General features: G+C 39.9%; 2 pseudogenes and 1 gene segment (V, D, J or C); all 3 read left to right on the forward strand.

Annotated features, from left to right (window-relative positions):
• Window positions 1-3,116: 3,116 nt before the first annotated feature.
• On the forward strand, window positions 3,117-3,617 carry LOC147001841 (T cell receptor alpha variable 9-2 pseudogene; annotated as a pseudogene).
• Window positions 3,618-10,126: 6,509 nt separating this feature from the next.
• LOC147001842 (T-cell receptor alpha chain V region 2B4 pseudogene) lies at window positions 10,127-10,708 on the forward strand (annotated as a pseudogene).
• Window positions 10,709-17,319: 6,611 nt separating this feature from the next.
• Window positions 17,320-17,859, forward strand: LOC147001843 (T cell receptor alpha variable 17-like). The segment is given in 2 exon segments: window positions 17,320-17,371; window positions 17,519-17,859. Coding segments are annotated over 2 exon segments (393 nt in total).
• Window positions 17,860-26,233: the final 8,374 nt, after the last annotated feature.

Here is a 26,233-nt window from a genome sequence, read left to right on the forward strand (position 1 = left end):
ATCATGTTGATTTTCTCAAAGAACCAACTCTTTGTTTCATTGAAACTTTGTATTGTTCTTTTTGATTCTATTTTATTGATTTCAGCCATCATTGATTTCTTGTTGTCAACTCCTCTTGGGTGTATTTACTTCTTTCTGTTCTAGAGCTTTTAGGTGTGCTGTTAAACTAGTAGCATGGGATCTCTAAAATTCCTTTATGAAGGCACTTAGTGCTCTGAACTTTTCTCTTAAAACTGCTCTCATCATGTCCCACAAATTTGTATTGTCTTTTCCTCGATTTCTTTAAGGGATTTATTTATTTCCTTTTTAAGGACCTCTATTATCTTCATAAAGTTGTTCTAAAGGTTTTCTTGTGCTTGAGCTGTGCTGGAATATTCAGGGCTTGCTGTACTGGTATTGCTGGGCTTTGGTGGTGACGCATTGCCCTAGATGTTGTTGATTTTGTTATTATACTGATGTATAGACATATTTTGATTTGGTGTGATTGTAGGTCTAGGTCCCAATTTCTGGGTTTGTCTTTGTTGGGTGGCTGTTTTCTTCCTTGGTTTTTATTTCCTCTGGTTCTCTGGCTGGAGTGCCAGTGGTTACCTCTTCTATCCCCAAATGGTGGTTGGACTTCTGATGGCATTGATGGTCTCTGGACAAGCAGGTAGTTACTACCCAAGTTGGGAGCTGGCATTTTGGTGATGTGCATAGCCTTTCATCTGGCTAGGGATCTTCTTGTGTTTAGGATGCTGGTCTGGATTTTGGTGTGGAAGGAGGCTTCTGCCTGTTTGGGGGAGCTGGCCTGGTCTCTAGCTTTCAGGATGCTGGTGGGATAGGAGGTTTCCTACAGAGGTGTGGGCCAGGATGATGAGGAGATGAGGGACAATTAGAGTTATGCTGGGCAGATATACATGGAGTGGTGGCAGTGAGGAGGTAGCTTACTTGTTTTTCGGGGATCTTGTCTGTCCCCTGGTGGGGTAGGAGGCTTCTGCTGGAGATGTGGGTTGGGATAATAGGAAGAAGATAGGAAGAACAGTTGGGGTTATGCTGGGCAGCATAGGCAGGGCTGGGGGCAGTCTTACCTGGGGTTCAAGAATCTGGCCTGGTCTCTGGTGGGGCAGAAAGATTCTGCTAGCCATGGAAACAATAACACCTAACAAATCACACCTATCATCATCTATCATCACTTTTTGACTGGTTGAAATAGTTATAAGAGCCCTGTGCATGAGATATATAATGGACTTGTATGCCATGAGAAAATATTGATACTTTATAGCCAACCTCTCTGAGATACGTATAAATTACTTTTAGAGAAGATAATGTTATACAGCCAAAGTGGCATCAGACTTCCTGAAGTTGTCATTACAGACTCTGGAGGCGCTTCAGGCAACCTTGACAATTCTGAGAGACAAGGAGAAGAGGCTTTGATTATTATAGCTGTCCTGGTTTGATTTCTGTTGGTATGATAAATTATTCTGACAAAAATCAAGCTAGAGGAGTGCCCACACTCAGAACATATACTGCCATGTCATTTCTCATATATGGATCATGGATCCTGGGTTCTATCTTTAGATTTTTCTGTTTAAAGTGAAGTTACTGCAGGAATCTACAATGGGGCCACTGGAAGAAAAAAAAAACTTAATGGAAGGTGAATAGTATTACAGGTATACAAGGAAATAGATATCACTACATGAAGCCATAGGTTTGTAATTGATATTTCCAAAGCTAGATGTGTGATACCTCCATGTGAGTTATTGTCCAGGGAGGTCCCACAGGTCTCCAAAGCAACATACCATATTGCCATTGCTCTTTGTTATGTAACATAATTAATTGATAAGCTCCTACTGCTGAAGAGACCACATATTTTGATATATAGAGAAATCACATAAGAACATATGTAGGATATTTTCTTCTAGGTAGAAGGCTGCTGGGGAGATATATCATCATTGAAACTACTAGGTGTGGACCCACATGTGTGCTCAATGATCAACCTGCCAACAAGATGTGCATACTGATTCAATAGTGACATGACTGTTCTAAGGAGCAACCAACTATTTCTCCTTAGACTTGAGGCCTGCTCTTTGGGGAAATGCATGCACATGAGATGTCAGCCTATGGCTATGAAATTGGAAAAAAGGAAAGAAAATGTCATTTTGATAGATGAGAATATGGGAATCCAGTGTCAACCACATGTTATGAAAGAGCTGCTGAAGTTGTATGCGAGGAAAGTTCAGATGGGATCCACATTTATTACCTTGAACATAAAGAAACAAAGGTTCTGATCAAAGTCTGCCAATACAACAAAAATTAGGAAACAGATTTGACAAAAGTAAGAAAGAACAGCTGTGTGAGAAAACAAATTCTGTCAAGGAGGAAAGCAATTACAAAGATCAAATGAAGGCTGGAAGGAGCTCCCACATTAACATGGCAGCCAGGAAAGCCAGACTCTTGAAGGGCAGCTTTGACACTTGAGAAAAGAAGTTTTTGTTTACAAGACACATACATGAACTGGCTGCTTGGGGTGCCCTCTGCAGGTGTGCAAGGAAGAGCCACAAATGTGTCAACAGTCCCAAATAATAGTCAGCTTCCTGTTTCCTAACAGCAGGCACCACTAGTCTATGTGGGTTCTGAGAATCAAACCTGGGTCCTCAGAAAGAGCAGCAAGTACTTGCAAGTGCTGAACCATTACTCCAGACCCACATCGTATCTTACTACAAACTTACATCAGTGAAAATAAACTGGGAAAACACACTTCTTGTCATTTGTTTATTAAGTGATAAATTCCAACATGGGAAACCCATCAGTTGCTGTACCATACAACAGTTTCATGTCACATAGAATCCTAAGAATGATAACACTGAGTATGTTAACAGCCATTGTTTATATTCTTTACATTGATAAGGGATGCTTCAATCTGATGGGTGCCTTGCAAGTGATTTTGCGGACAAGAACACATTTCTGATTGTGGGAGGTAAGCAAGAGATCCTAGTTTAGTATCTGTCCACCAGGGGGCAGAGTTTCCTAACACAAGATCATTATCAGTGTCAACTCTAAGCTTCATAGGTTCATCATTTTGTGTCATTCCATCATTTCTTCTTGTGATGAGTTGAGAGCATCACCCTACACTGAACATGAATACTTCTCCAGTTTTAGTGACTGCGATGCTGCTGTTCATGCTTGGTAAGTAAAGTGACTTAAAATTTCCACTCCTTTTTCTATGATGTTAGAATATATTTAATCATCTATGAAATTTGTCCTTGCTATAACACAGATATCATCTTCTTCCTCTAGAGATGAGAAGGACCCATGGAGATTCAGTGACCCAGAAACAAGGTCAAGTGACCCTTTCAGAAGATGACTTCCTATTTATAAATTGCACTTATTCTTCCACAACGTACCCAACTCTTTTCTGGTATGTCCAATATCCTGGACAAGGTCCACAGCTCCTTCTGAAAGTCACAACTGCCAACAACAAGGGAATCAGCAGAGGCTTTGAAGCTACATATGACAAAGGGACCACCTCCTTCCACTTGCAGAAAGCCTCAGTGCAGAAGTCAGACTCAGCCGTGTACTTCTGTGCTCTGGGTGACACAGTGACAGAAACTGTAGGTGGAGCTGAGCACAAACTCTGAGAAGCAAAAGAAAGCCTAACTGCTGATCATCTACTTTTGCATCACCCTGTTTTCCCTTTGGATCATCCTGGTTACTACAAAGTCTGTTGTGTGCCCCAATATTTCTCTGGTTGATGAAAATCATACAAATAGTCTGAGCAGAACTACAAAAAGATGTTACCACAGCTGGATTTTCATATGGGAACCTAAAACTCTAGCACATCAGTGGTTCCTCACGTGGGTAACAGTGATTTCACAGGAAAGCCGTGGAAACAATAACATGGTCAGTTGCCATTATTTCCATGTACAAGTCATTATCTTCATATTGTTGCATGTCATCTCTAGGATGACATAGAGGGTCAAATATGCCAGGAAAGGTGGCATTTAGATAATTCTACCTGATAATATGGAAGGACAGGTTATCAGAAGGTTACAGCCTTTCATATCTCAAGATTTCTACCAATGAAATGTGGGTAGAGAAGGAAGTAGAAAGGAAGGCAGAGGTAGGTAGGCAATCACCAGATTTTCAATGTCCCTACTCTTCTCTAAGTCCAACTCCCTAGTCTCATCCCAAGACTTCTAGCAGACTACCTGCTTGGCCTCTCCTCCCTCATTGTGCCCATTCCCAGAGGACTAAGAATATCTTGATGTCACACTCTGATTTCCTACCTACTGTGGATCCCCTCAGTTCACTGTTCTTCTAGCCTATCTCTATGCCTGTCTGTACCCAATACTAAGAAACATGTTATTTCTGGAACTCTAGTATTCACACGTGGCAGGATGTCCAAAGCATTACTTACCAGGCAACCATCAGCAACTGAACTCTCTTAAAAACCAGAGGGTGCAACAGAAACCAAGGAATCAAGTAAGAATACACATCCAACAGAGACAAGACCAGATATCAACACTAAGACTTACTGTGATCCCAAACACAGATGCCCAGATTCTAGCATAAAACAATAGTAACAGTCAGGATAATATGTCTCCACTGAAGCCTAGAAGAGTTACTCTTGTTGGCTGTGAGAAATGCAGTGTAGTTGAAGCACAAGACAAGGACATCAGATGAGCCTTTATGACTATGTTAGAAGTCTTGAAGTAAAAATGAATAAACCCCTTAAAGAAATCTTTTAAAAAACAAACAATGAGATGAAATGAGGATAACTGTCCAGGATATGTAAGTGGAAGTAGAATTGATAAAAAAAAAAAAAAAAAAAAAAAAAAAAAAAAAAAAAAAAAAAAAAAAACTGAGGGGAAACTGGAAACAAAGAATTTAGAAATGTAAACAGGAAGCTGAGAGGTAAAACTCACCAAGAGAGCATACAAGATTGAAAGAAAGAATCACATCCATTGTAGACATGCTAGAAGATATGGATAACTTGGTCCAAGAAAATGTTAAATCTGAACATATCCAGATATAAAACATATAGGAAATCTAGAATACTTTGAAAAACAAAATCTATGAATACTAAGAATAAAGGAAGGAGAAGAAAGGTCAAAGGCACAGAAAATGTTTTCAACAAAATCATGTAACTTAAATGCCCAACCCTAAAAAGAGAGTTACTTATCAAGGCACAAGGAATATATATAACATCAGGTAGGCTGGACAAGAAAAGGAAGTCTCATGTTACGTATAATGAAAAATGTTACGTATACTGAAATAAGTATAATCAGTATACTTATTTATAGGACATGGAATGGATATTAAGAGGTACAAGAAAAAGGAGTCATATATAAGGAAATAACATATAAAGGCAGACTTACTCCAATAGCACCTGACTTCTCAGTGGAGACTGTAAATGCCAGAAGGCTTTGGACTGTCATTCTACAAAGTCTAAGACACTACATATGCCACCCAGACTACATATCCAGAAAACTTTCAGTCTTCGTAGATGGAGAAAGAGAGTCAAAATATAAGCCAAGTTAAATAGTATTTATGTACAATTTCAGCTTTCCATAAGGCGCTAGAAGGAAAACTTCAACCTGAAAAAGATAACCTCATCCAGTAAAACAAGGAATAAATAATGTCAGGCCAGAAAATCAAGCAAAATCAAATAAATCAAACCAACCAACCAAACAAACAAACAAAAACACAAGGAAATATACCTACCACCACAACAAATACTGAGAATCAACATATACTGCTCACTGATAACTTTTTTTTTTATGGTTGTTTCATCATGTACCATGCAGTTTTTATTACAATTGCTCTGTAGTACACAGCTTTAGGTCAGGCATGGTGATTCCACCAGAGGTTCTTTGATCCTTGAGAAGAGTTTTTGCTATCCTAGGTTTTTTGTTATTCCAGATGAATTTGCAGATTGCCCTTTCTAGTTCATTGCAGAATTGAATTGGAATTTTGATGGGGATTGCAACATTGTACTTGAAGTCCTAGCCAGAGCAATTTGACAACAAAAGGAGATCATGGGGATACAAATTGGAAAGGAAGAAGTTAAAATATCACTTTTTGCAGATGATATGATAGTATATATAAGTGACCCTAAAAATTCCACCAGAGAACTCCTAAGCCTGATAAACAGCTTCAATGAAGTAGCTGGATATAAAATTAACTCAAACAAGTCAATGGGCTTTCTCTACACAAAGGATATACAGGCTGAGAAAGAAATTAGGGAAACAACACCCTTCTCAATAGTCAAAAATAATATAAAATACCTTGGCGTAACTCTAAATAAGGAAGTGAAACATCTGTATGATAAGAACTTCAAGTCTCCGAAGAAAGAAATTAAAGAAGATCTCAGAAGATGGAAAGATCTCCCATGCTCATGGATTGGCAGGATAAATATAGTAAAAATGGCTATCTTGCCAAAAGCAATCTACAGATTCAATGCAATCCCCATCAAAATTCCAACTCAATTCTGCATCTGTAATTTTATGAGGTCCCATTGCTTGTAAACCTTTTTTTTGGGGGGGGGGTGTTCTGTGAAGTGTATTCTTGGTATTCTGTGCTTTTTGGCTAATATCTACTTATTAGTGAGTACATACTCTGCAAATCCTTTTGGGTTTGGGTTTTCTCACTCAGGATGATATTTTCTAGTTCCACCCATTTGCCTGCAAAACTCATGATGCCCTCATTTTTAATAGCTGAATAGTATTCTATTGTATAAATGAACCACATTTTCTGTATCTACTCTTCCGTTGTGGGACATCTGGGTTGTTTCCAGCTTCTGGCTATTCACACATAAGCCTGCTATGAACATAGTGGAGCACTTGCCTCTGTGGTATGGTGAGGCATCTTTTGGATATAAGCCAAAGAGTGGTATAACTGAATCTTCGGGTAGAATTATCTCCAATTTTCTGAGGAACTTCCAGATTGATTTTCAGAGTGGCTGTACCAATTTACAATTCCCCTAGAAATAGAGGAGTGTTCCTCTCTTTCCACATCCATGCCAACATGTGCTGTCACCTGAGTATTTTAATTTAGCCATTGTGATTGGTGTAAGGTAGAATCTCAGGGTCGTTTAGATTTGCATTTTCCTGATGACTAAGGACTTTGAACATTTCTTCAAGGAGCTGTGACCTTGTTTTATCTTTAAGCTCCTTGGATTGTTTAGTGAATTTTGTGATGGTTCTTTCTATGTAAAGAGCCCTCTTTTTAGTTCTATGATATGAGGCTCATTGAGGTAATTCTGGGTTTGTGGGATGTGGAACATGCTGTCTTGACCTTTCATATTGTTTGTGGGTTTTTTTTTTTGTGATTAAACTTGGGCATGTAGACTTCTTTAATTGGTTGTTTATATTGTGATGATAGCTTAGGCTGAGCTGGTACACAGGACAAGTGTCACCTTGACAAAACTCAGAGGTTGGGCAAGACACAAGTAGGACTCAGCAGTCTATGATAGGTCCCTGTTTGTGGATAAGGGGTAGGTCTCCAGGTAGGGAAGGGTGCAGGAATTGTCAGACATACTTGGTAGGCTGTGCTGCTGTATAAGGATTGGACTGACTGTTGAGGTTGGACATCAAGAATAAGAGTTTTCTAAAGAAGTTTCCCCACCATGGCCCCAGTGAACAAGCTAGTAAGTGGAGAGGCTCCATTCTCCAGTTTCTACTTGCTGTGAAGATCAAAGATTTTTTATTTTAAATTATGTCTTTGCAGAGTGTCAGATTGTACATCCCTGAATCTTATCCAGACTTTTATTTTCTCTGTTGCTTAAAGCCCAACCAAGGGGCATCTCCTCTCCGCTGTCTTGTTTTCAGCACCCAATGGTAGGATCCCTAGTTTCTTTTAGAACTTTCCAGTTTAGCAATTGGAGGTTTCATCTAGCTCTACTGTTTACTTTACAGCTCCCTTTCTTTGGATATCCCTCCCCTCCCCTCCCCTGGCAGCCACACACTTGATGCTTTGTTTCAGGTTCACAGGGATGCAGGAAAGCACTGTGTGTCTCTAACTGGCTATTCTATGGCTCTTCCAGGAAAACTGCTTCTCTAATTATATACATTTTATTACAAGTCTTTTACATGGCGGTGTGTATCTCACAAAGACTGCTTCAAGTTTACTTTCATACTTCTTTTTTCCGTTTCCCAAACCCATAGTGCATGTTGTTTTCATCTCATTCTTACAGATTTATTGAGACATGTCTTCCCTGTATATCACAGGCAGGACTTAAACTCACATCCTCTTGCTTCAGCCTCCCAAACCAGAGTCCCCTCTGGGATTTTAAGCATGTGCCACTATGATTATCTACTTCTTTAGGTTTCATATTTGCTGAGAAATGAATATTGTTATTATTGTCGTGGATAATGTACGTTGCAGAAAACAGTCTGACTATGAGCATCTTTCCCTCAGTCTGTTCCCTTTGTACTTGTTGATGTTGAAGGAAGGGTCTGATCAAACCATATTTTGTGGATGCTTAACTCTTCATTCACCAGCTTCTGCAAGATCTCAAAGCCTAACATAGGGCAGTTTAGGAGGCATAGAGGTCCGTGTGCTCACAGATATCACCAGGGGAACCTGGACTGTGAAATACACCAGGTTGCTCATTCAAAAGAAGAAATGTAAAAATCTGTTACTTGTCTAGAGGTCTGGGGACAGAAGTGACTCATTTCCGGGTGACCGTTGCACTACCTGTGTAGTCAGAGACCACACCAATCCCTTTCCTAAGTCCACACCTTTATTATAAACTTATTTTTCTGTCATTCTACTGACTACATCATTATAGAAGGTATACCAGGTACTTTACCAAGAGTTTCAATGTTGTCATATTCAATCTTTATTTACCTTACTTTGAGCCTCAGTGAGAGTTTTATATGTTTTATTTTGTATGCAGGATTGAGTTTATTACCACCAGTAAATCTTTCATCAAATTGCTTTGCAGTTAAATATGCCTAAAAAAAATAATCAACTCAATGCCAGCTTACCAAAGTGATGAACCAATAGTTGCTACTTGTTGTATTGATCCAAATTGCCAAAATGATGAACCAATAGCTGCTACTTTTTGTATTGATCCAAATTGCCTGCTTGCCTCCGCAATCTTTACTGTCCTGGATATGGATATCTCACAGACTCCTGCAGGACAGTTGTTTGCTGACTTGTTTCTTTGTGGACCCACTTCATCTCTGGCATAGATATTCCCCTGGTACCTATGGCTTGATGATTATGTTGGAAATGGAGAGTGAGATAAAGTGAAAGGGTCAGGGAAGAAGAGAGAGAAGGAAAAAGGGGAGGGAGAGGGAGTCAAAAAGAGGGAGGGCGAGAGACACCAGATCTAGAACTTTCAAAGATCAATCTTTACTCAACAATTCTTCATTCAAGAAAAGAGAATAAAAAATTAGACAAATGAACAAGTTGCCTAGGTCTTATTTAGAGTTTAGGTGCTCAGCATCTATCCTGTTCCAACCTAAGTAAAGTTGTTTAAACACAAGTGTGCTCTTGGTTCCAAACGGAATGAAGAATCCCAGGCTTTTCTAGGCTCTGGTCCAGATAAGCAGTCTGCCCAGCCATCTGTAAGCCTTGAACATGGACTTGAATGGAAGGGACAAGGGTTAGAATTGTGCTGTAGGTAAGATCCTCACTTAGATTTCCATGGCTGATGCTTCATAGTGAATTTTCAGAGTAGGTGGCTGTCTATGTGCAATACTTATTATTACTGAGAACAGAGACAATATCTACTGAACTCACCTCATTCCCAACCCTGACTTGAGGCAAATCTCTCTTTAATACTCCAGCTGAACTGGTTAGGGATTTTCATTGTGTTAGTAGTTACATCAGAAGAATTTGCAGTTTGACTCTTTCTTTGATCACTGTCATGAGCCCACAAGGTGGCAGTGTTTTATAGGGATCTTAAGTAACCATCTCAAGTAGGAGAACAGGGTGCAGGAGGGCTGGGCAGGCAGAGGGAGGGGTAGACAGGGCTGGAGGAAAGGCTTGGTGCTGTTTAGATGGTGAAGAGTCACTTTTGTGATTGCTAGCAAAGCTGCTTTTATGTTTCCTAGAGGAGATGTGAAAACTTACGAACACAACTATATGAGTTTAGGATCGAGAATCTAAATCCACAGCGAAGAGGGAAGAGGAGAGAATGAAATCCTTGAGTGTTTCCCTAGTGGTCCTGTGGCTCCAGTTAAACTGTAAGTTTGGGAATTCCTTTGGGATCCAGGTGTGATATGTAAAGTTATTGTCTGCTCCAGGCTAATGGTAGAAACACAGATGTTCTTAATCTCCAGTTAGGGGTGGGGGACCCATGGAAATGCCATTCTGGAATGCATACATCCAGTCTTGATTGTCTGACCTCTGTCTTTCTGCACAGGGGTGAGGAGCCAGCAGAAGGTGCAGCAGAGCCCAGAATCCCTCAGTGTCCCAGAGGGAGCTACAGCCTCTCTCAACTGCAGTTCAAGTGATCGTAATTTTCAGTACTTCTGGTGGTACAGACAGCATTCTGGGGAAGGCCCCATGGCACTGATGTCCATCTTCTCTGATGGCGACAAGAAAGAAGGCAGATTCACAGTTCACCTCAATAAGGCCAGCCTGCATGTTTCCCTGCACATCAGAGACTCCCAGCCCAGTGACTCCGCTCTCTACTTCTGTGCAGCTAGTGAACACACAGTGCTCTCCAGGCACCTGCAGGCTGCACCCAAACCTACTGTGCCCTATTAAGGCCTGACAGAGAGCACAGTCTATCCAGTGAAGAAATTCTGTTTCTATTCTGCGGGCAATGTGATTTATATGCAGGAGTGGTAAAAAAGACTTGATTGTTAAAATACTTTAACATCTTAATAATAAGTCATCCTCAGGGGAAAGGCAAACTACTGAGGAGTAAGACGAGCACAGGGCCACAAGACTCACCACGTGCCATACAGACAATCATCAACTCTACCACACTCAGCCTTCATGGATTTAAAAATAATTAATACAAATAGTTTAATAATTTTTTTTAAGTAGCTTATAATGTAGCAGGTTCTCTATGGCAGTTCCAGGCAGATTTACTTTTGGTCAACTGGTTGAAGCTTCTCCTATCCATTACCTCCCTATTTCTCATACCCACCTAAGGCTTCTTGTGCCTAGTATCTCCTCCTCCACTTCTGTATAATGTGTTCTATTCCCTTCTCGTTCATCTTCCTGATTGCTTCCTTTTCCCCCTCATTGGGAGTTTTCTAATGTTCTGGTATACACACACACACACACACACACACACACACACACATAATCACATGAGTACATATAAAAACCCAGAAGCTAAGAGTTGCATGTGCTATTCTCTCAGAGTCTAGATAACTCACTTATCACAGTATTTTCCAATTGTGTCCATTTTCAGGCAAATTCTATACTTTTATTTTCTTTACTCTTGAATATTATTCATCCATCCATCTGTCTGTCTGTCTGTCTGTCATCTATCTGTTGAGAGACATCCCCACCAAACTCTACTTATCCATTCTTTTGTTGATTAACATCTAGGCTATGTTCACTCCCTAGCAATTTTGAATAGAGCAACAATAACCAAGGCTGAGCAAAAAATTTTTTGTAATAGGATATGGAAGCCTTCCAATAAATACCTAGGAATTACATAGCTGGACCACATGACACTTCATCTTTTAGGCTTTTGAGACCATTTTCCACTGATTACCATAACTGTTATATCAGTCTATGTTTCCAGCAATGGTGAACAAAAGCTTCCTATTTCCCAACATCTTCACCAGCACTTGTCATCATTTGATTTCATGATAATAGCTAATCTGAGTGGGATGTGACAAAAATCTCATATTAGTTTAATTTCCAGTTCCCTGAAGTCTAGGAATGCTCAGTGCTATGATCTATTCCAAAGCCCATTCTTAAATTCTTTTCATTTTTTAACAATAATAAGCAGTGTGTGTGTATGTGTATTTGTGTATATGTGTTGTTTCATCCTCTGCCAGATAAGTAGCTGGCAAAATTTTCTCTCATTTGTAGTTTGTCTCTTTGTTCACTTAACTGTCTCATACACTGTCTTTCTGTATTTATTTTCATTAATTAATTTATTTTTTAAACAGGATTTTGTTGTAGAGCCTATGCTGGCTTAAAACTCTTGGTTCCCCTGTTTCACCAGCCTGTTTTCTGGGATTCTGCCACCATAAGTATCTCCATTTATTGCTTTATTTTAATTGAAGTGCTGAAAGGTCCCCTCACTTAGCATATTCATCCTAGTGCTCACTGTGGCTTTACCACAAGTCAATTCAATAGTTCTGGTTTTTATCATGCATCAATACACAGAAATGTTATCATATGGTAACAGATCTCCTTTAGAGTTAGTCATGTACTACTTTCTCTTTAGTCACTCAAGACACTGTTTATGTAGTACATGGTTCCAAAAAACCTGTATAGGAAGGATTGGATATTTTGTTTGTGTTTGTTCATAGACATACTTACTAAGTGGATAATAATTATTAAATGAATAACATAATCAGGATTTTCTATCCATATTTCCAAACCACAGAAGAACAAACACTCCAAATTTGAAACACTCCAAAGCATATAGCTACAAGACATCATATTTTACTATGGGAGATTGATACAAAGAAATAGATAATCATTCTTTTTCTCTTTTTTTTTTATAAATTTTATGTACATTTGTGCTTTTCCTGCATGTATGTATAATGTAGGTGGGTATCAGGTCATCTGGAACCAAGGTTACAGATAGCTGTGAGCTGCCATGTGGGTGCTGGAATTCTAACACAGGTCCTCAGAAAGAGCTGCTAGTGTCTTAACTACTGAGCCATTTATTCCTTCAACCCCATGGGATAATCATCTCTAATTCACAGTATGGTCACTGTTAAGTTTTCCATGCTTCAGTGTATGTCCTCATAATGCAGATATGGGTAACATACTATGGACATAGTGGGCTATAGAAAAAATGGCATGAAGTCTGGAGAGGAGCTTAGGGGGAATATGGACATACATGAAATGGCATTGAGGGAGATTAAAAAGTTGCTGTAGAATAAAAATACTTAAAAATTTAATTCAGCTTCTTATTTTATGTTTTCTGGCTTTATGCCATTTTGGCAAGAATCCAGGATAATGTTCCAATTTGAATATTGATTATGTTATTAAGAGGTCTGTGGTGGCTAGAGTGAGAATGTTTCTCATATTCTCACAAATTGACCACTTGTTTCCCAGGTGGTAGCACAGATTTCAGGGACATGCAAGAGAGGAGGCCTTGCTGAAGGAAGTTAGTGGTTGGGGCTGGACTTTGAGAATTATAGCATCACCCCATTTCAAGTTCACTCTCTACATTTATGCTTGTGGTTAAAGATGTGGCTGCTGAACTTTGTGCTCTAGCTACCATGACTACTGCTTGTTGTCCTGTGTTTCTCCTACTAAGACGGACTGTTATCCTTCTGGAACCTAAGCCAAAATACAGTCTTCCATAAGTTTCTTTTTGGACTCAGTATTTTATCACAGTAACAGAAAAGAAACTAATTTAGGGTCATTTGCTATGTGATTTAGTATGATAAATATTTCAATATTTGTTTCAGTATTAAAAGAGATAACACATTGCCTTAGATTGATTTCCTGAGAAGCAAAATCTGTACTTGGGATTCTTTTGCCCATGAATATTTGAGGAAAACAGGTTGGGACCGAAGAGGCTGGGCTTGAAGTGGTACAGCTGTTGACTTGATTCAGCTTGATCTTTCAGAGAATTCTGGAGCATGGATGGACTTCATCACAGAGATTCTAAGGGAACATTGAACATAGGTGAGGAAGACTCAACAGCCTTGAGATGTCTGGAGAGAATACATAAACTCATGAGCAATCAAACATTATCTCAGTAAACCAATAAGCTTTAAGATAAGCAAAGGGTGAAGAATAAAATTAAGGGAAATGATTAAAAAATGACATAACTTTATAATAACCCCAAGAGTAAATGGTCTTACTTATCAATTAAAAGGCTGTTGCTCATACTAAATAAATACTCAGCAGGATGTTACCGTAAGATCCTCACCTCACTACAAAGGTATACACGTACTGAAAGTGAAAGGATGAAAAATATTTTTCTAAGAAGGTGAAGCTCAAAAGTAAGCAGAGTCAGCTCTATTCATATCTGACAAATCAGATTTTAAGCCCCAACCAGTCAGAAAATACAAGGCACATGGACAAATGGAACAGTCCAACAAGAACATAGAGCAATTGTAAAAATATATGAGCCAATTGTCAGTGCATTCAGTTCTGTAAAGCCAAGTGTATTAGACATAAAGAATCAGACTGTCCCAGGTGTAACAATGTGTATAATAGTGGGTGACTTCAATCTTATTATGATCAATGGGTAAATCATCCACACAAAAAGTCAGTCATGGAATCTTAAAGATAAACTTCACATAGAAGTTCAAATAGCCTAAGGATATCTGTAGAATATTTTACTGGATGGCCACAAAGTACATAATATCCTTGGCATCCCATATAACTTTCTCCAAATGAGACTACATTTAGGTCAAAAAAATTTTTAACAAAAAATTTAAAATAATTTCTTATGTATTATCACACATGAAGTATTTGGAACACATTATGCAAGCAAAATCGACCTCCAGCACAACAATTCAAGTATCAAATATTCTGCTCATTTTCATAGGGTTTTCCAAAGCTGAGTATTTCTGTTTACTCTGAGACAATTAACATCAACAATATTTCATAAATTTTACACACATATGTAACCTAATGTATATTATATAGTAATCATAAATTTATGAAAATAGAGACAATTATAAAGTTATGACTCAAAATTTTTATTTGTGATTGTATTATCTGATATGATCCTGTTTTTAAAAATATTATTATGGGCAGCTTCACATGCAGAATTCAAGCATTTACACATAAGATATTTTATAATTCAATTTGGCAAAAATTAAAAAATAAATAATTTCATTCTAAAATATATTTACAATTCCCTAAATCCCTTATTTATATGGAATCCTCCCATCCTTTTCATAATGTCTAGAGCAATAAAATATACCATAAATGGTATTGTAATGTCTCAGTTACTTCTGGAGTAGATAAGGAGGCTTACTCCAGCCCAGAAGTATGAGACCAGTCTGGGGAATACTGTTGTGATCACTCAATAAACAAGTATTCCATGAACTGAATAAAAAGTGTCTAGTGCATCTGAGTTATGTGTAATATTCATCCTGGCCCTTTCCTCTCAGTTGCATCAAAGACTCGCGCTCTCCAGTTTCCTGGCTACTGCAATGCTCCACTTCCTTCATGATTCACTGTCTTTCCTTTCACTCTGGTGCCTTTTTGAGAACCTTGTTCCTTCTTTATACCATTTTTGTCCTTTACGTTAGTTTATGTTTTTCAGAGATAAGAATTTCCTAACTGCAGTAATGACATTTAGCATTATATGTACATTTTTTTAAAAAATTTCTGCAGTTAAAGTATTGTTAATTATAGGGTGAACACTAGGAAGAGCTATCTGGACTTAGTCATCTCATGTAACTGAAACGTCATACAACTTGACCAGATTTCTCCGTTTGCCCGTCCCCTCCACTCCTGCCATAACAACTATAACTGGCAGAGTGGAGTATACAGGAAATACTTATTTTCTCACAGTCATGGGGAGCTGGAAACAGAAGGTTAAAGTGTTAGCAGCTTTCCTTTGTCCCAAGACCCTTTTCTAGCTCCATAAGGCAGTAGCAGCAACTGATGCTAATGACACTGGCACATGGCTTGGCCATGTATTCAGATGGAGCTCTTTCAGATTTTGAGTGAGGAAGAAGAAGAGGAGGAGGAGGGGCAAGAGGAGGAGGATCATGAAGAGGAGGAGGAAGAAGATGAGAAGAAAGAGGAGGAGAAGGAAAAGGAGGAGAAGGAGAAAGATTTCATTTGTAGGAGCAGTGGAAATTGCAGCAAGGTGAAGCTGCACTGGTGTTTGCGTCTGTGTGAGAAACCTTACAGGCACCTTCCACACAGTGTGGGGCTCAGAAGCACTGTGGACACTCAGAGGAGTGACTGCAGAGTTAGGCACCTCTGTCCTTATCCTGTAGTTTTCTATGCTAGTCTTCTGTCTTTATGTGGGATTCTGAAGCAGACCCAGTCTTCACTGGTTTTCCTTTCAGGTCAGCGTGACCAGATCCCATGTCTGCTGCTCACTAACAACCCTGACTTAATGACAACCTCATTCCAGCACTGGACATGACATTTCCAGAAGAAGAGCACATACACATGTGCAGAGACTGTGATAATTGCAAGAACTTCAGCTACACTTCTTTTTTTTTTAATTTATTTTTTTATTAGGTATTTTCCTCGTTTACATTTTCAATGCTATCCCAAAAGTCCCTCATACCCACCCCCCCCAATCCCCTACCCACCCACTCCCCCTTTTTGGCCCTGGGGTTCCCCTGTACTGGGGCATATAAAGTTTGCAAGTCCAATGGGCCTCTCTTTGCAGTGATGGCCGACTGGGCGTTTTGTAAACACTGCACTCCAGATCTCTCGTGAATTCTGACCTGATTCACATGTCTGTTTCACTTTAAACTGGAACCAGAGTTGATAAACTCCTAAGTCACAGGTCAGAATTTTTTTTTTTTTTTTTACAAAAGGACTTACTTGAGTCATCACAGAGAGGAAGAAAGTCATTCGGAGTGGGGGTTGCCCTATCACCCTCCAGCTGCATAATGCCAGTTTCTCTAGCACCCACAACTGACCTGGAACCCCTTGGCTGATTCCTGGAAAGTCCAGGGAAAGAAAGACTCAGAACTCTTCTAGGCCCTTATGGATGCAAACAATTCCCTCACTCCACCCTTATAAGGAGTCACTGCCAGCCTTTCCCCATACCGACAATTTTCTATGAGAGACTGTCCTTTAGTGTTTTGGAATAAACAGTCCAGTCTGTAGACATCAGCCCCTAGTGTCTTTTTCTGCCTTCTGTCTCCCTCCACTGCTTCAGAAATCTAACAAGAGTTCAGTAAGGGAAGAGACTACAACAGCATTGCATTCCAGTGGTGCACACTGCTCACCACTGCAGGCTATGCCTTCTTAGCAAGAAGATGGGGCCACCAGCAGATGTCAGGGTTCCTCTTTCTCAGATCTTGACTCAGACTCAGAAGGTAATTACAAGCCTTCCTTGGTTTGAAATCAGAGAGATGGAGGAGAGGAGGGAGGAGGAGAGATGGTTGGGGAGAGAAGGGGAGAGGGGGTGGAGAGGGTGGTGTCTGACCTTGCTTCTGAGATTCTTCAAATGCTCAGAAACCAACCACCTTGAACAGGCCTGGAGCTGCATCTCTTGTGATCTGATCTTCATAGGGAAGAATGCACAGCCTCCTTGGGGTTTCTATGGTGTCACTGTGGCTGCAACTGACAAGTGAGTTTGGGTTTTCAGTGAAGGGAACAGGGACAACAAACTTCATAGCCCACATACATGTGAGGTAAAGCCTTTTTAATAATCTAGAAATTTACAGTTTGAAAATGTAACTACTGACTCTGTTCTCTGGCCTGTGTTTCTATGTAGTGGTGAACAGTCAACTAGCAGAAGAGAATCCTTGGGCCCTGAGCGTCCACGAGGGTGAAAGTGTCATGGTGAATTGTAGTTACAAGACATCCATACTTGCCCTACAGTGGTACAGACAGAAGTCAGGCGAAGGCCCTGCCCAGCTAATCTTAATACGTTCAAATGAGAGAGAGAAGCGCAATGGAAGACTAAGAGCCACCCTTGACACCTCCAGCCAGAGCAGCTCCCTGTCCATCACTGCTGCTCAGTGTGAAGACACTGCTGTGTACTTCTGTGCTACTGATGCACAGTGTGTGGCGGGCACCTGCAGCCCTGACACAAACCTCAGAGCTGCTTCCTAGACCTCAAGGGTGGGTGAGGTGCTTCTGTGTCATCCTAATGTAATTCTTTTAAATTTGAAAAAAAAATTTCACCTTATTTTCCTAACCAGTGTTGCAAGGAAAAGACACAGGAAATTGAGTCCTGATACCCTGAAATTCCAGGAAAGAGTTGGTACTGACCTCCACTGTAGTTACGCAGAACTACATTGGTTTAGGCAAGACCTTGGGAAATGGCCCTATTCCTCTTCAGCTTATATCCTACTGCTGATAAAGCAAAGCAAAGCAAAGCAAAGCAAAGCAAAGCAAAGCAAAGCAAAGCAAAGCAAAGCAAAGCAAAACAAAACAAAACAACAAAAATATAAAACAAAACAAAACAACAACAAAATAAAACCACACACATTTTCTCTCTCTCTCTCTCTCTCTCTCTCTCTCTCTCTCTCTCTCTCTCTCTCTCTCTCTCTCCCTCTCCCTCTCCCCCCCTCCCCACACACACCAAAACACAAAACAAAACAGAAAGGCTTACATTCACAATACCAAAGGAAGAATGCTCTCTACACAGTGCTCCATCTAAGCCTGAAGATCACTGTGTCTTCTCAGACATCTGCATCCAAGCTGTGGTCTTTAGAATAAGGACAGAAGCGTCCTCGTCATCTGTTCTCTGTAAACCAGTCATTCCCCTGCATTCTGAGCCTCCTTCCAAGTGGTATCATGGACAATAAACCTGTGTTTAAGCCAGAAGACAGATTCTTTTCAGTTTCATTCTCTGTTCATGTACATAGGTCTACAGAACTTACCATATCTGAATCACAAAGATACAGCTAGGATAGGGAGCAGCAGGATTTGAGCGCTGGGGGGTCATGCAAGAAAACTGCACTTGAAGGCTTACTTTTCTGAAACATTATTATTTATTATTCATAATAATCTAGTAACATGATTATAAGGGAAATTCTTCTATTTTTTTACAGTGCTCTTTAGACCAAGATGACTTTGAGAATCATTTCTGTATTATTTTCAAATTATTGGAAAGAATTCTGTACTGTTAGTACCTTTATTTCCTCAATTCAATCCTGCCTTCATTAACACCAACTCAAAAAATGGCCATGGTAAGACATGTCCTTCAGTTTGGTAATGCTAGAGGGTGATTTTCAGAGCACACCTTTTCTTCATATTTCAAAACATGATGCACATCCTGTACACAGACCAGTCTCTTCTGTCTACTTGACTTCATTCCACATAAGACATTTTTAACTTCTAGGACCAACTTGCTCATATATCCTCTCTTCTGTTACAACCTGCTGTGTCCATATTAGAGACAAAACTAGCAAAAGACCACATGTTCAGTTATAATTGCAAAACTACCAACATTATAAAAGATCAAGCCATCATCTCCACTAAAAAGATCTACCAATCCTACAGAAACATTAGCTAATGAGAATTACTTCAATAAATCCAGGACAAAGAATTTAAAAGAACAATTATAAACTTCATCAAAGAATCCCAGGCATTTAAAAAAAGACACTTGCACAAAACAATCCCAGATCAATTAAATTCAGGAAAAGTAACTTCAGAGAATAAATGCCTGAGTGATGCCCAAGAAAATATAAACATGAGGATGGTGGAAATGAAGAAGACAGCCCAGGAGTCAAAAATGGAACTAATGAAGAGAAAGAAAGGTTGAGGTGAACTCAGGCTGAAATGAATTTGGAGTTGAAAAATCCAATAGCCCAACTAGAAAACTCAAAGGAAAGCCTTGCAAGTAGACTGAGTCTAGCCCAAGACCAACTACCAGGGCTAAACATTTTTTGCATAAAGTCTAGACCACACAAAGAAGGAATAGTAAAGATTTAAAAACACACAGGAAAGGAACATGCAGGAACTGTGGGACACCATGAAAAGATCAAACCTCAGAATGACAGGCAAAAATGAGGGAGAAGAATCCCAAATCAGTGCCATAGATCAAGTCTTCAATAAGATCATAAAAGAAAACTTCCCCAGACTAAGGAAAGACATACTCATACACATGCAAGAAGCACATAGAACATACAGACAAGACAAGAATATCCCCATGGCATATCATAGTTAAAACATTAAATATATGGAACAAAAAGTGTATTGAAAGTTAAAATAGAAACAAACAAACAAAAACCACAAGTCACAAATTCAGGAAAACCCATCAGAATAACAGATAACTTCTCAATGTAAACTTTGAAAGCAAGGAGAGCCTCTGACAATGCATTCTAAGTCCTAAAAGACCATGCATGACAGGCAACCTAGACTAATATAATCAATAACACTATCCACCATAGTTAAGGAGAAAGTAAAACTTTCTATGATAAAAAGCCTTCTAGAATTTATATACAACAAAGCAAACCTAAGGAAAACATAGGAAGCAGTATTCTAGGATGAAGAGAGAGTGGGAAGAAGTACAGAGCCATAATTACTTGTGGTTCTGTGTTTCCCCTTGCTGCTGGAGTGACAGGATGCTGCTCAGGGAGATGAAACACAGGCACTTGGGTATTTACTTTCTCCCTGTTTTGGGTGTCAAGTTCACTGATGCCCAACACCCGGTCAGGGGAGGCAGAATGCAGCCTAAAATAGGAAACCCAGCCCATGTTTCTCTGGGTGATAAATGGTGCAGACTGGCGCAGAGTTCTCAAGCTCCTGGACACCCAGACACCCCCAGGAACCTTATGGAATTGAGAGTGGGGGGAAGGACTCACAGGCATGAGATGAGCCCTGGGTGTCCCGTGGGTGGGTGTGGGGAATCTGGCTTAGCTCAGGGTGAGTGCCAGGAGTGCAGAGGAAGACTTCTGTGGGATACTTAGGCACTGCTCTGTATGATGAAGACTTCTCCCTACAGGGTTTTGAAGAAGGAAACAGTCCAAACTGCTTATTCATGGTGGAAAAGGATGCATACAGCTTACTCAGGGTGGACCAGAAATTAAATATCTTTCCCAGAAGGGGATACCTGGGAAGGGAAGCTTATTGGCTAGATATTAGGGGCCTATCTAGATACCTTATTAGTCTTGAGAACTCTAGGCTCTATGTTATATGACCAGTTGCCACAGTCCTCTTAGTGGGCCGTTCTCAGCTCCTTTTCCATGATGTGGACTTCAAATTAGACCAGTCATTGATTAGCTACTCCCACAAGTTCTGAACTTCCATTGCTCCAGCATATCTTTTAGGCAGTGTAGTAGGTGAAGATTTTGTGTTTGGGTTGGTGACCCAGTCTTACCTCTGAAAGTTGCTTGCTTACAGAAGTTCAGGCTCTGTAACCTTCATTAATGGCAGTCTCAACTAGTGTCACCCTTGTAGAAGAATCCTGGATGTTTTACAGCACTGGGTTTTCCCACAGCTTCTCAAGTGCCCACCTCTAGTTCCAGTTGTCTCTCTCTTGCCATCCACCACCACACCAGATTCCTCCTGTTCCCATCGCCACACTCCTCCAATCATAGTGCCATTACTCATAACAGCTAGAAATAACCTAGATGCTTCCCAAACAAAGAAAGGGTTAAAAGAGTAATACATTTATATAATGGAGTATTACACAGATGTTAAAAAAAATAACATCATGAAATCTGCTGGCAAGTGGATGGAACTAGAAAAACAAAACCATCCTTGGTGACAGAACACAGACACAGAAAGACAAGCATGGTATGTAATCACTTATAAGTGAATCTTATCTGTAAAGTAAAGAATAATCGTGCTACAATCCACAAACCCAGAGAGGCTAAATAACAAGGAGGGCTCTAAGGTGGATGGATGTATGGATCTCCCTGGGAAGTGAAGTAGAACATAACGAATCATAAAAAAATTTAAAAAATATTGAACTTTATGTATCCTATGCAGTAAAGCATAAAATTATCAGCAAATAGATTTTATAGATCTTAATTTTATAAAGATACTGCATCATGCAATAAATTTTATTGTAAGTGGGTCCTCGGGTTATTCCAGTGAATACCAGCAGAGTGTGCCACATGATTCAGTCTGTGGCACCTGTGCTTCCAGCCTCAGCACTCGTTGTTTTTCTTAAGCTCATGCTTAGATGCTACCTAAGCCAAGGCAAGAGGAGGAGGTGGAACAGCAGTGTGTGGTTAGCCACACTTCCCTAGCCTGCACAGACCTTGTGGTCTAGGAACTCAAGAAACTATAGTTTCTGATTGCATGGTGACAAAAGACAAGGACCCAAACCAGTCTCCCTCAGGGAAGAACACACCAGTTGGTTATCCAATACTCTAAGCAAGGGCAGAGAAGTTACTGAATCAACAGATCAACGGGTTTGGAGAAAAGGTTTTCATTACATATTTGTCTCTCTCTCTGTGTGTGTGTGTGTGTGTGTGAGAGAGAGAGAGAGAGAGAGAGAGAGAGAGAGAGAGAGAGAGAGAGAGAGAGAGAGAGAGAGAATCAGGGGGAAGAGTGAGAGATGGGAAAACATCCTGGGTTATAGAGAAAAACCTGCAGGGTGGGTGGAGGGAATATTATGAACTAGAGCAGCCTGGAAGTTTAGGGTATAGGGGAGATGAGGAAGTCAGGAGGCGAGAGTGGACTTGGACCAGAGCGTAGAGAGGAGCCTGGAGAGTAGCACTGGCTTGGCACGGGCCATAGGTAAATGTCAACAGGGAGTCAGCTCTTTCTGGCAGACAGAAACCCTTCTCATCCCAAGGAGTGAGGAAAGTATCTGCCAGCAGTCCTTCTGAGCCGAGGCCAGGGGCTCAGTTTGTACTTAGTGGGACTGTCATTTTGGGGTTCTTGGGGTTTCTTTCAGACCTAAAAAATACTAAAATGTCAGCCCTGAAAACATACACACAAATAATATTATACAGACTTAGCACATTACACTTAGGAATATATATGTATATCCCTGTACATATAAACACATATAAATATGTACATATACATATAAGCATATTGCAATTAATAAGTTGAGAGGCCATGATTTTGCAAGTAAAGAGGGGTATATGGAAGGGTTTAGAATGAAGAAAGGTGTTAATATTGAGGTTCTCTGGAGAAAAATCAATCCCACAATTTTGGGCCAAATTTAAAGCAAGCTTTATTATGTACTAAATACTGATATGTCCTCATTTTTAATAGCTGAGTAGTATTCCTTTGTGTAAATGAACCACATTTTCTGTATCCATTCTTTAGTTGAGGGACATATATTTGTTTCCAGCTTCTAGTTATTACAAATAATGCTCTATGAACAGAGTGGAGCACATGTCCTTGTGATATAGTGTAGCATCTTTTGGATATATGCCCAAAGGATAATACACCCTGTCTGGTGTACTACGTGAAGGGGTGTTGTATTTTGTCAGAGGCCTTTTCAGCATTTAGTAAGATGATCATGTGATTTTTTTTCTTTGAGTTTGTTCATATAGTGGATTACAATGATAGATTTTCATACATTGAACCATCCCTGCATCCCTGGGATGAAACCTACATGATCATGGTGAATGATGGTTTTGAGGTGTTCTTGGATTTGGTTTGCAAGAGTTTTATTAGTTTTGCATCGGTATTCATAAGCACTTAGCTACAAACGCCTGCAAAAGCATACTACAAAACTGGAAAATCTTGATGAAATGGATGATTTTCTAGACAGAAGTTAAATCAAGACAAAGTTAAATCAAGATCAGGTAAACTATCAAAATAGTTTCGTAATCTGTAAGGAAATTGAAGCAATCATTAAAAACCTCCCAACCAAAAAAAGCTCAGGGCCAGATGATTGGTTTTAGTGCAGAATTCTAGCAGACCTTCAAAGAAGAATTAATACCAATACTCCTCAACCTATCCACAAAATAGAAACAGGGGGAACACTGCCTAATTCATTCACAGTTACACTGATACGTAAACCACACAAAGATCCAACATAGAAAGAAAACTTCATACCAATTTCACTACTGATTTTGTTAATTTGGTCTCTGTGGCCTTTATCTAGTTTGGCTAAGGGTTTATATATCTAGTTGATTTTCTCAAAGAACCAGTTCTTGGTTTTTTTTTGGTTTTTTTTTTTTTTGTTTGTTTTTTGATTCTTTGTATTGGTCTTTGTTTCCAATTGATTGGTTTCAGCTTTGAGGTTGATGATTTCCTGCTGTCTACTCCTCTTGGGTGTGTTTGCTTCTTTTTGTTCTAGAGCTTTCAGGTGTGTTAAGTTGCTAGTGTTGGATCTTCCCAATTTCTTTATGAAGGCACTTAGTGCTGTGACTATTTCTCTTAGCACTGCTTTCATTGTGTCCCATACGTCTGGGTATGCTGTGCTTTCATTTTCACTGAATTCTAGAAAATCTTTAGTTTCTTTATTTCTTTTCTGACCAAGTTATTATCGAGTAGAGAGTCATTCAGTTTCCATGAGTATGTGGGCTTTCTGTTGTTTTGTTGTTATTGAATACCAGCCTTAGTCTGCGCTTATCTGAGAGAATGCATGGGATTACTTCAATCTTCTTGTTTCTGTTGAGGCTTGTTTTGTGTCCTATTAAATGGTCAGTTTCGGGAAGGTTCTATGACATGCTGAGAAGAAGGTATATTCTTTCGCTTTAGGATGAAATGTTCTATAGATATCTGTTAAATCCATTTGGTTCATGATTTCTGTTTCTTTCACCGTGTCTCCATTTAATTTCTGTTTCCATGACTTGGCCATTGGTGAAGTGGGGTGTTGAAGTCTCCCAGTACTATTGTGTAATGTTCAATGTGTGTTTTGAGCTTTAGTAATGTTTGCTTTATGAATGTGGGTGCCCTAGCATTTGGGGCATAGATTTTCAGAATTGAAACTTCATCTTGGTGAATTTTCCTTTGATAAGTATTAAGTATCCTTTTTTTTTTTTTTTAAAAATGAAGTATCCTTACTCATCTCTTTTGATAACTTTTGGTTGGAAGTCTATTTTATTGGATATTAGAATGGCTACTATCACTTGTTTCTTGGGAATATTTGTTTGGAAAACTTTTTTTCAGCCTTTTATTCTGAGGTAGTATCTGTCCTTGCACTAACGTGTGTTTCTTGTTTGCAGCAAAATGCTTGATCCTGTTTATGTATCCAGTCTGTTAGTCTATGTCTTTTTTATTGGGAAATTGTTTCTATTGATATTGAGAGATATTAAAGACCAATGATTGTTAGTTTCTGTTATTTTTATTGTTGGAGGTTGTATTGTGTGTGTGTGATACTTTTCTTTTAGATTTGTTGTGAGATTATTAATTTTTTGTGTTTTCTTGAGTGTAGTTACCCTCCTCGTGTCAGTCTTTTCCTTCTACAATCCTCTGTAGGGCTGGATTAGTAGAAAGATGATGCTTAAATTTTATCTCTTTCCTGAGATGTCCATTTCTAGGGTTGCCTCCATTTGTGATTTCTTTTTGTTTCTATTTCCATTTTTAGGTCTTGGACAATTTTGTTCAATTTCTTCACCTGCCTGATTGTATTTTCCTGTATTTCTTTAAGGGAGTTATTTATATCCTCCTTAAAGGCCTCTATCATCTTCATGAGATGGGATTTTTAGATCAGAATCATCTTGTCTTTCAGGTGTGTTAGACTATCCAGGGCTTGCTGTGGTAGCAGAACTAGGTTCTGGTGGTGCCAAATTACATTGGCATCGGTTCCTTGTTTTTGTGCTTGCCTTTCACCATCCGGTTATTTCTAATGTTAACTGGATCCAGCCTCCTTGGAGGCAGGTAGAGCTCTGTGACTTTGGTTAGCACACGCCTCCTGGGAGGCAGACAATGCAGTCTCTTGTTAGGGGGGTGCTCCTATGTTCCTGGTTGGAGCAGGTCTCCTGTTTCCCTGGTTAGAGCAGTTCTCATCTGTCCCTGGTGAGGGCAGACTTCCTGTGTCCCTGGTTAGGGTGGACCTCCTCAGAGACAGGCAGGCTTTGGGGTCCAGGGGCAGGATCTGCTACAGTTGCGGATGGAGGTACAGACAGGAAGGTTTATGGGCCTCAGGCAAAGTTGGATAGAACTTATGTTTAGTGGGTTCTATGTGTGTGGGTGTCCCAGCTGATGCTGGTATTACAGTTGGGGTCTTACTTTTGTTCCTTGTTATGGTAAACCTCCAGAGAGACAGGCAGGCTGTGCCCCTGGTCACAGCAAACTTCTTGGGAGATAGGCAGGCTGTGGGGTGTGGGAGAGGGATAATCACACTGATTTGCCCTGGGTAGAGGTGCAGACTGGATGAATGATGTGGCTTGGGGTGAGGGGATGGATCCTATGTCTGCTGGGCTCTGTGTGTGTGTAGGGTGTCCCAGCTTGTGTGGGTTCTGGGGCAGGGTTATCACCTGTGTCCCTGGCTATGGCAGACCTCCTGGAGCACAGGCAAGCTGTAGGGTATGGGAGATTTAGACATGCTGACCTGCCCTGGGTGGAGGTGAAGCCTTGAAGCTCTTTCTCTCTTTTTAAGAAGCCTGCTAAGTTCAATTAC

This window comes from Mus caroli, unplaced genomic scaffold (assembly GCF_978045245.1).
Source record: "Mus caroli unplaced genomic scaffold, Mus_caroli_1 scaffold_12, whole genome shotgun sequence".
In the NCBI taxonomy this organism is placed as follows: domain Eukaryota; kingdom Metazoa; phylum Chordata; class Mammalia; order Rodentia; family Muridae; genus Mus; species Mus caroli.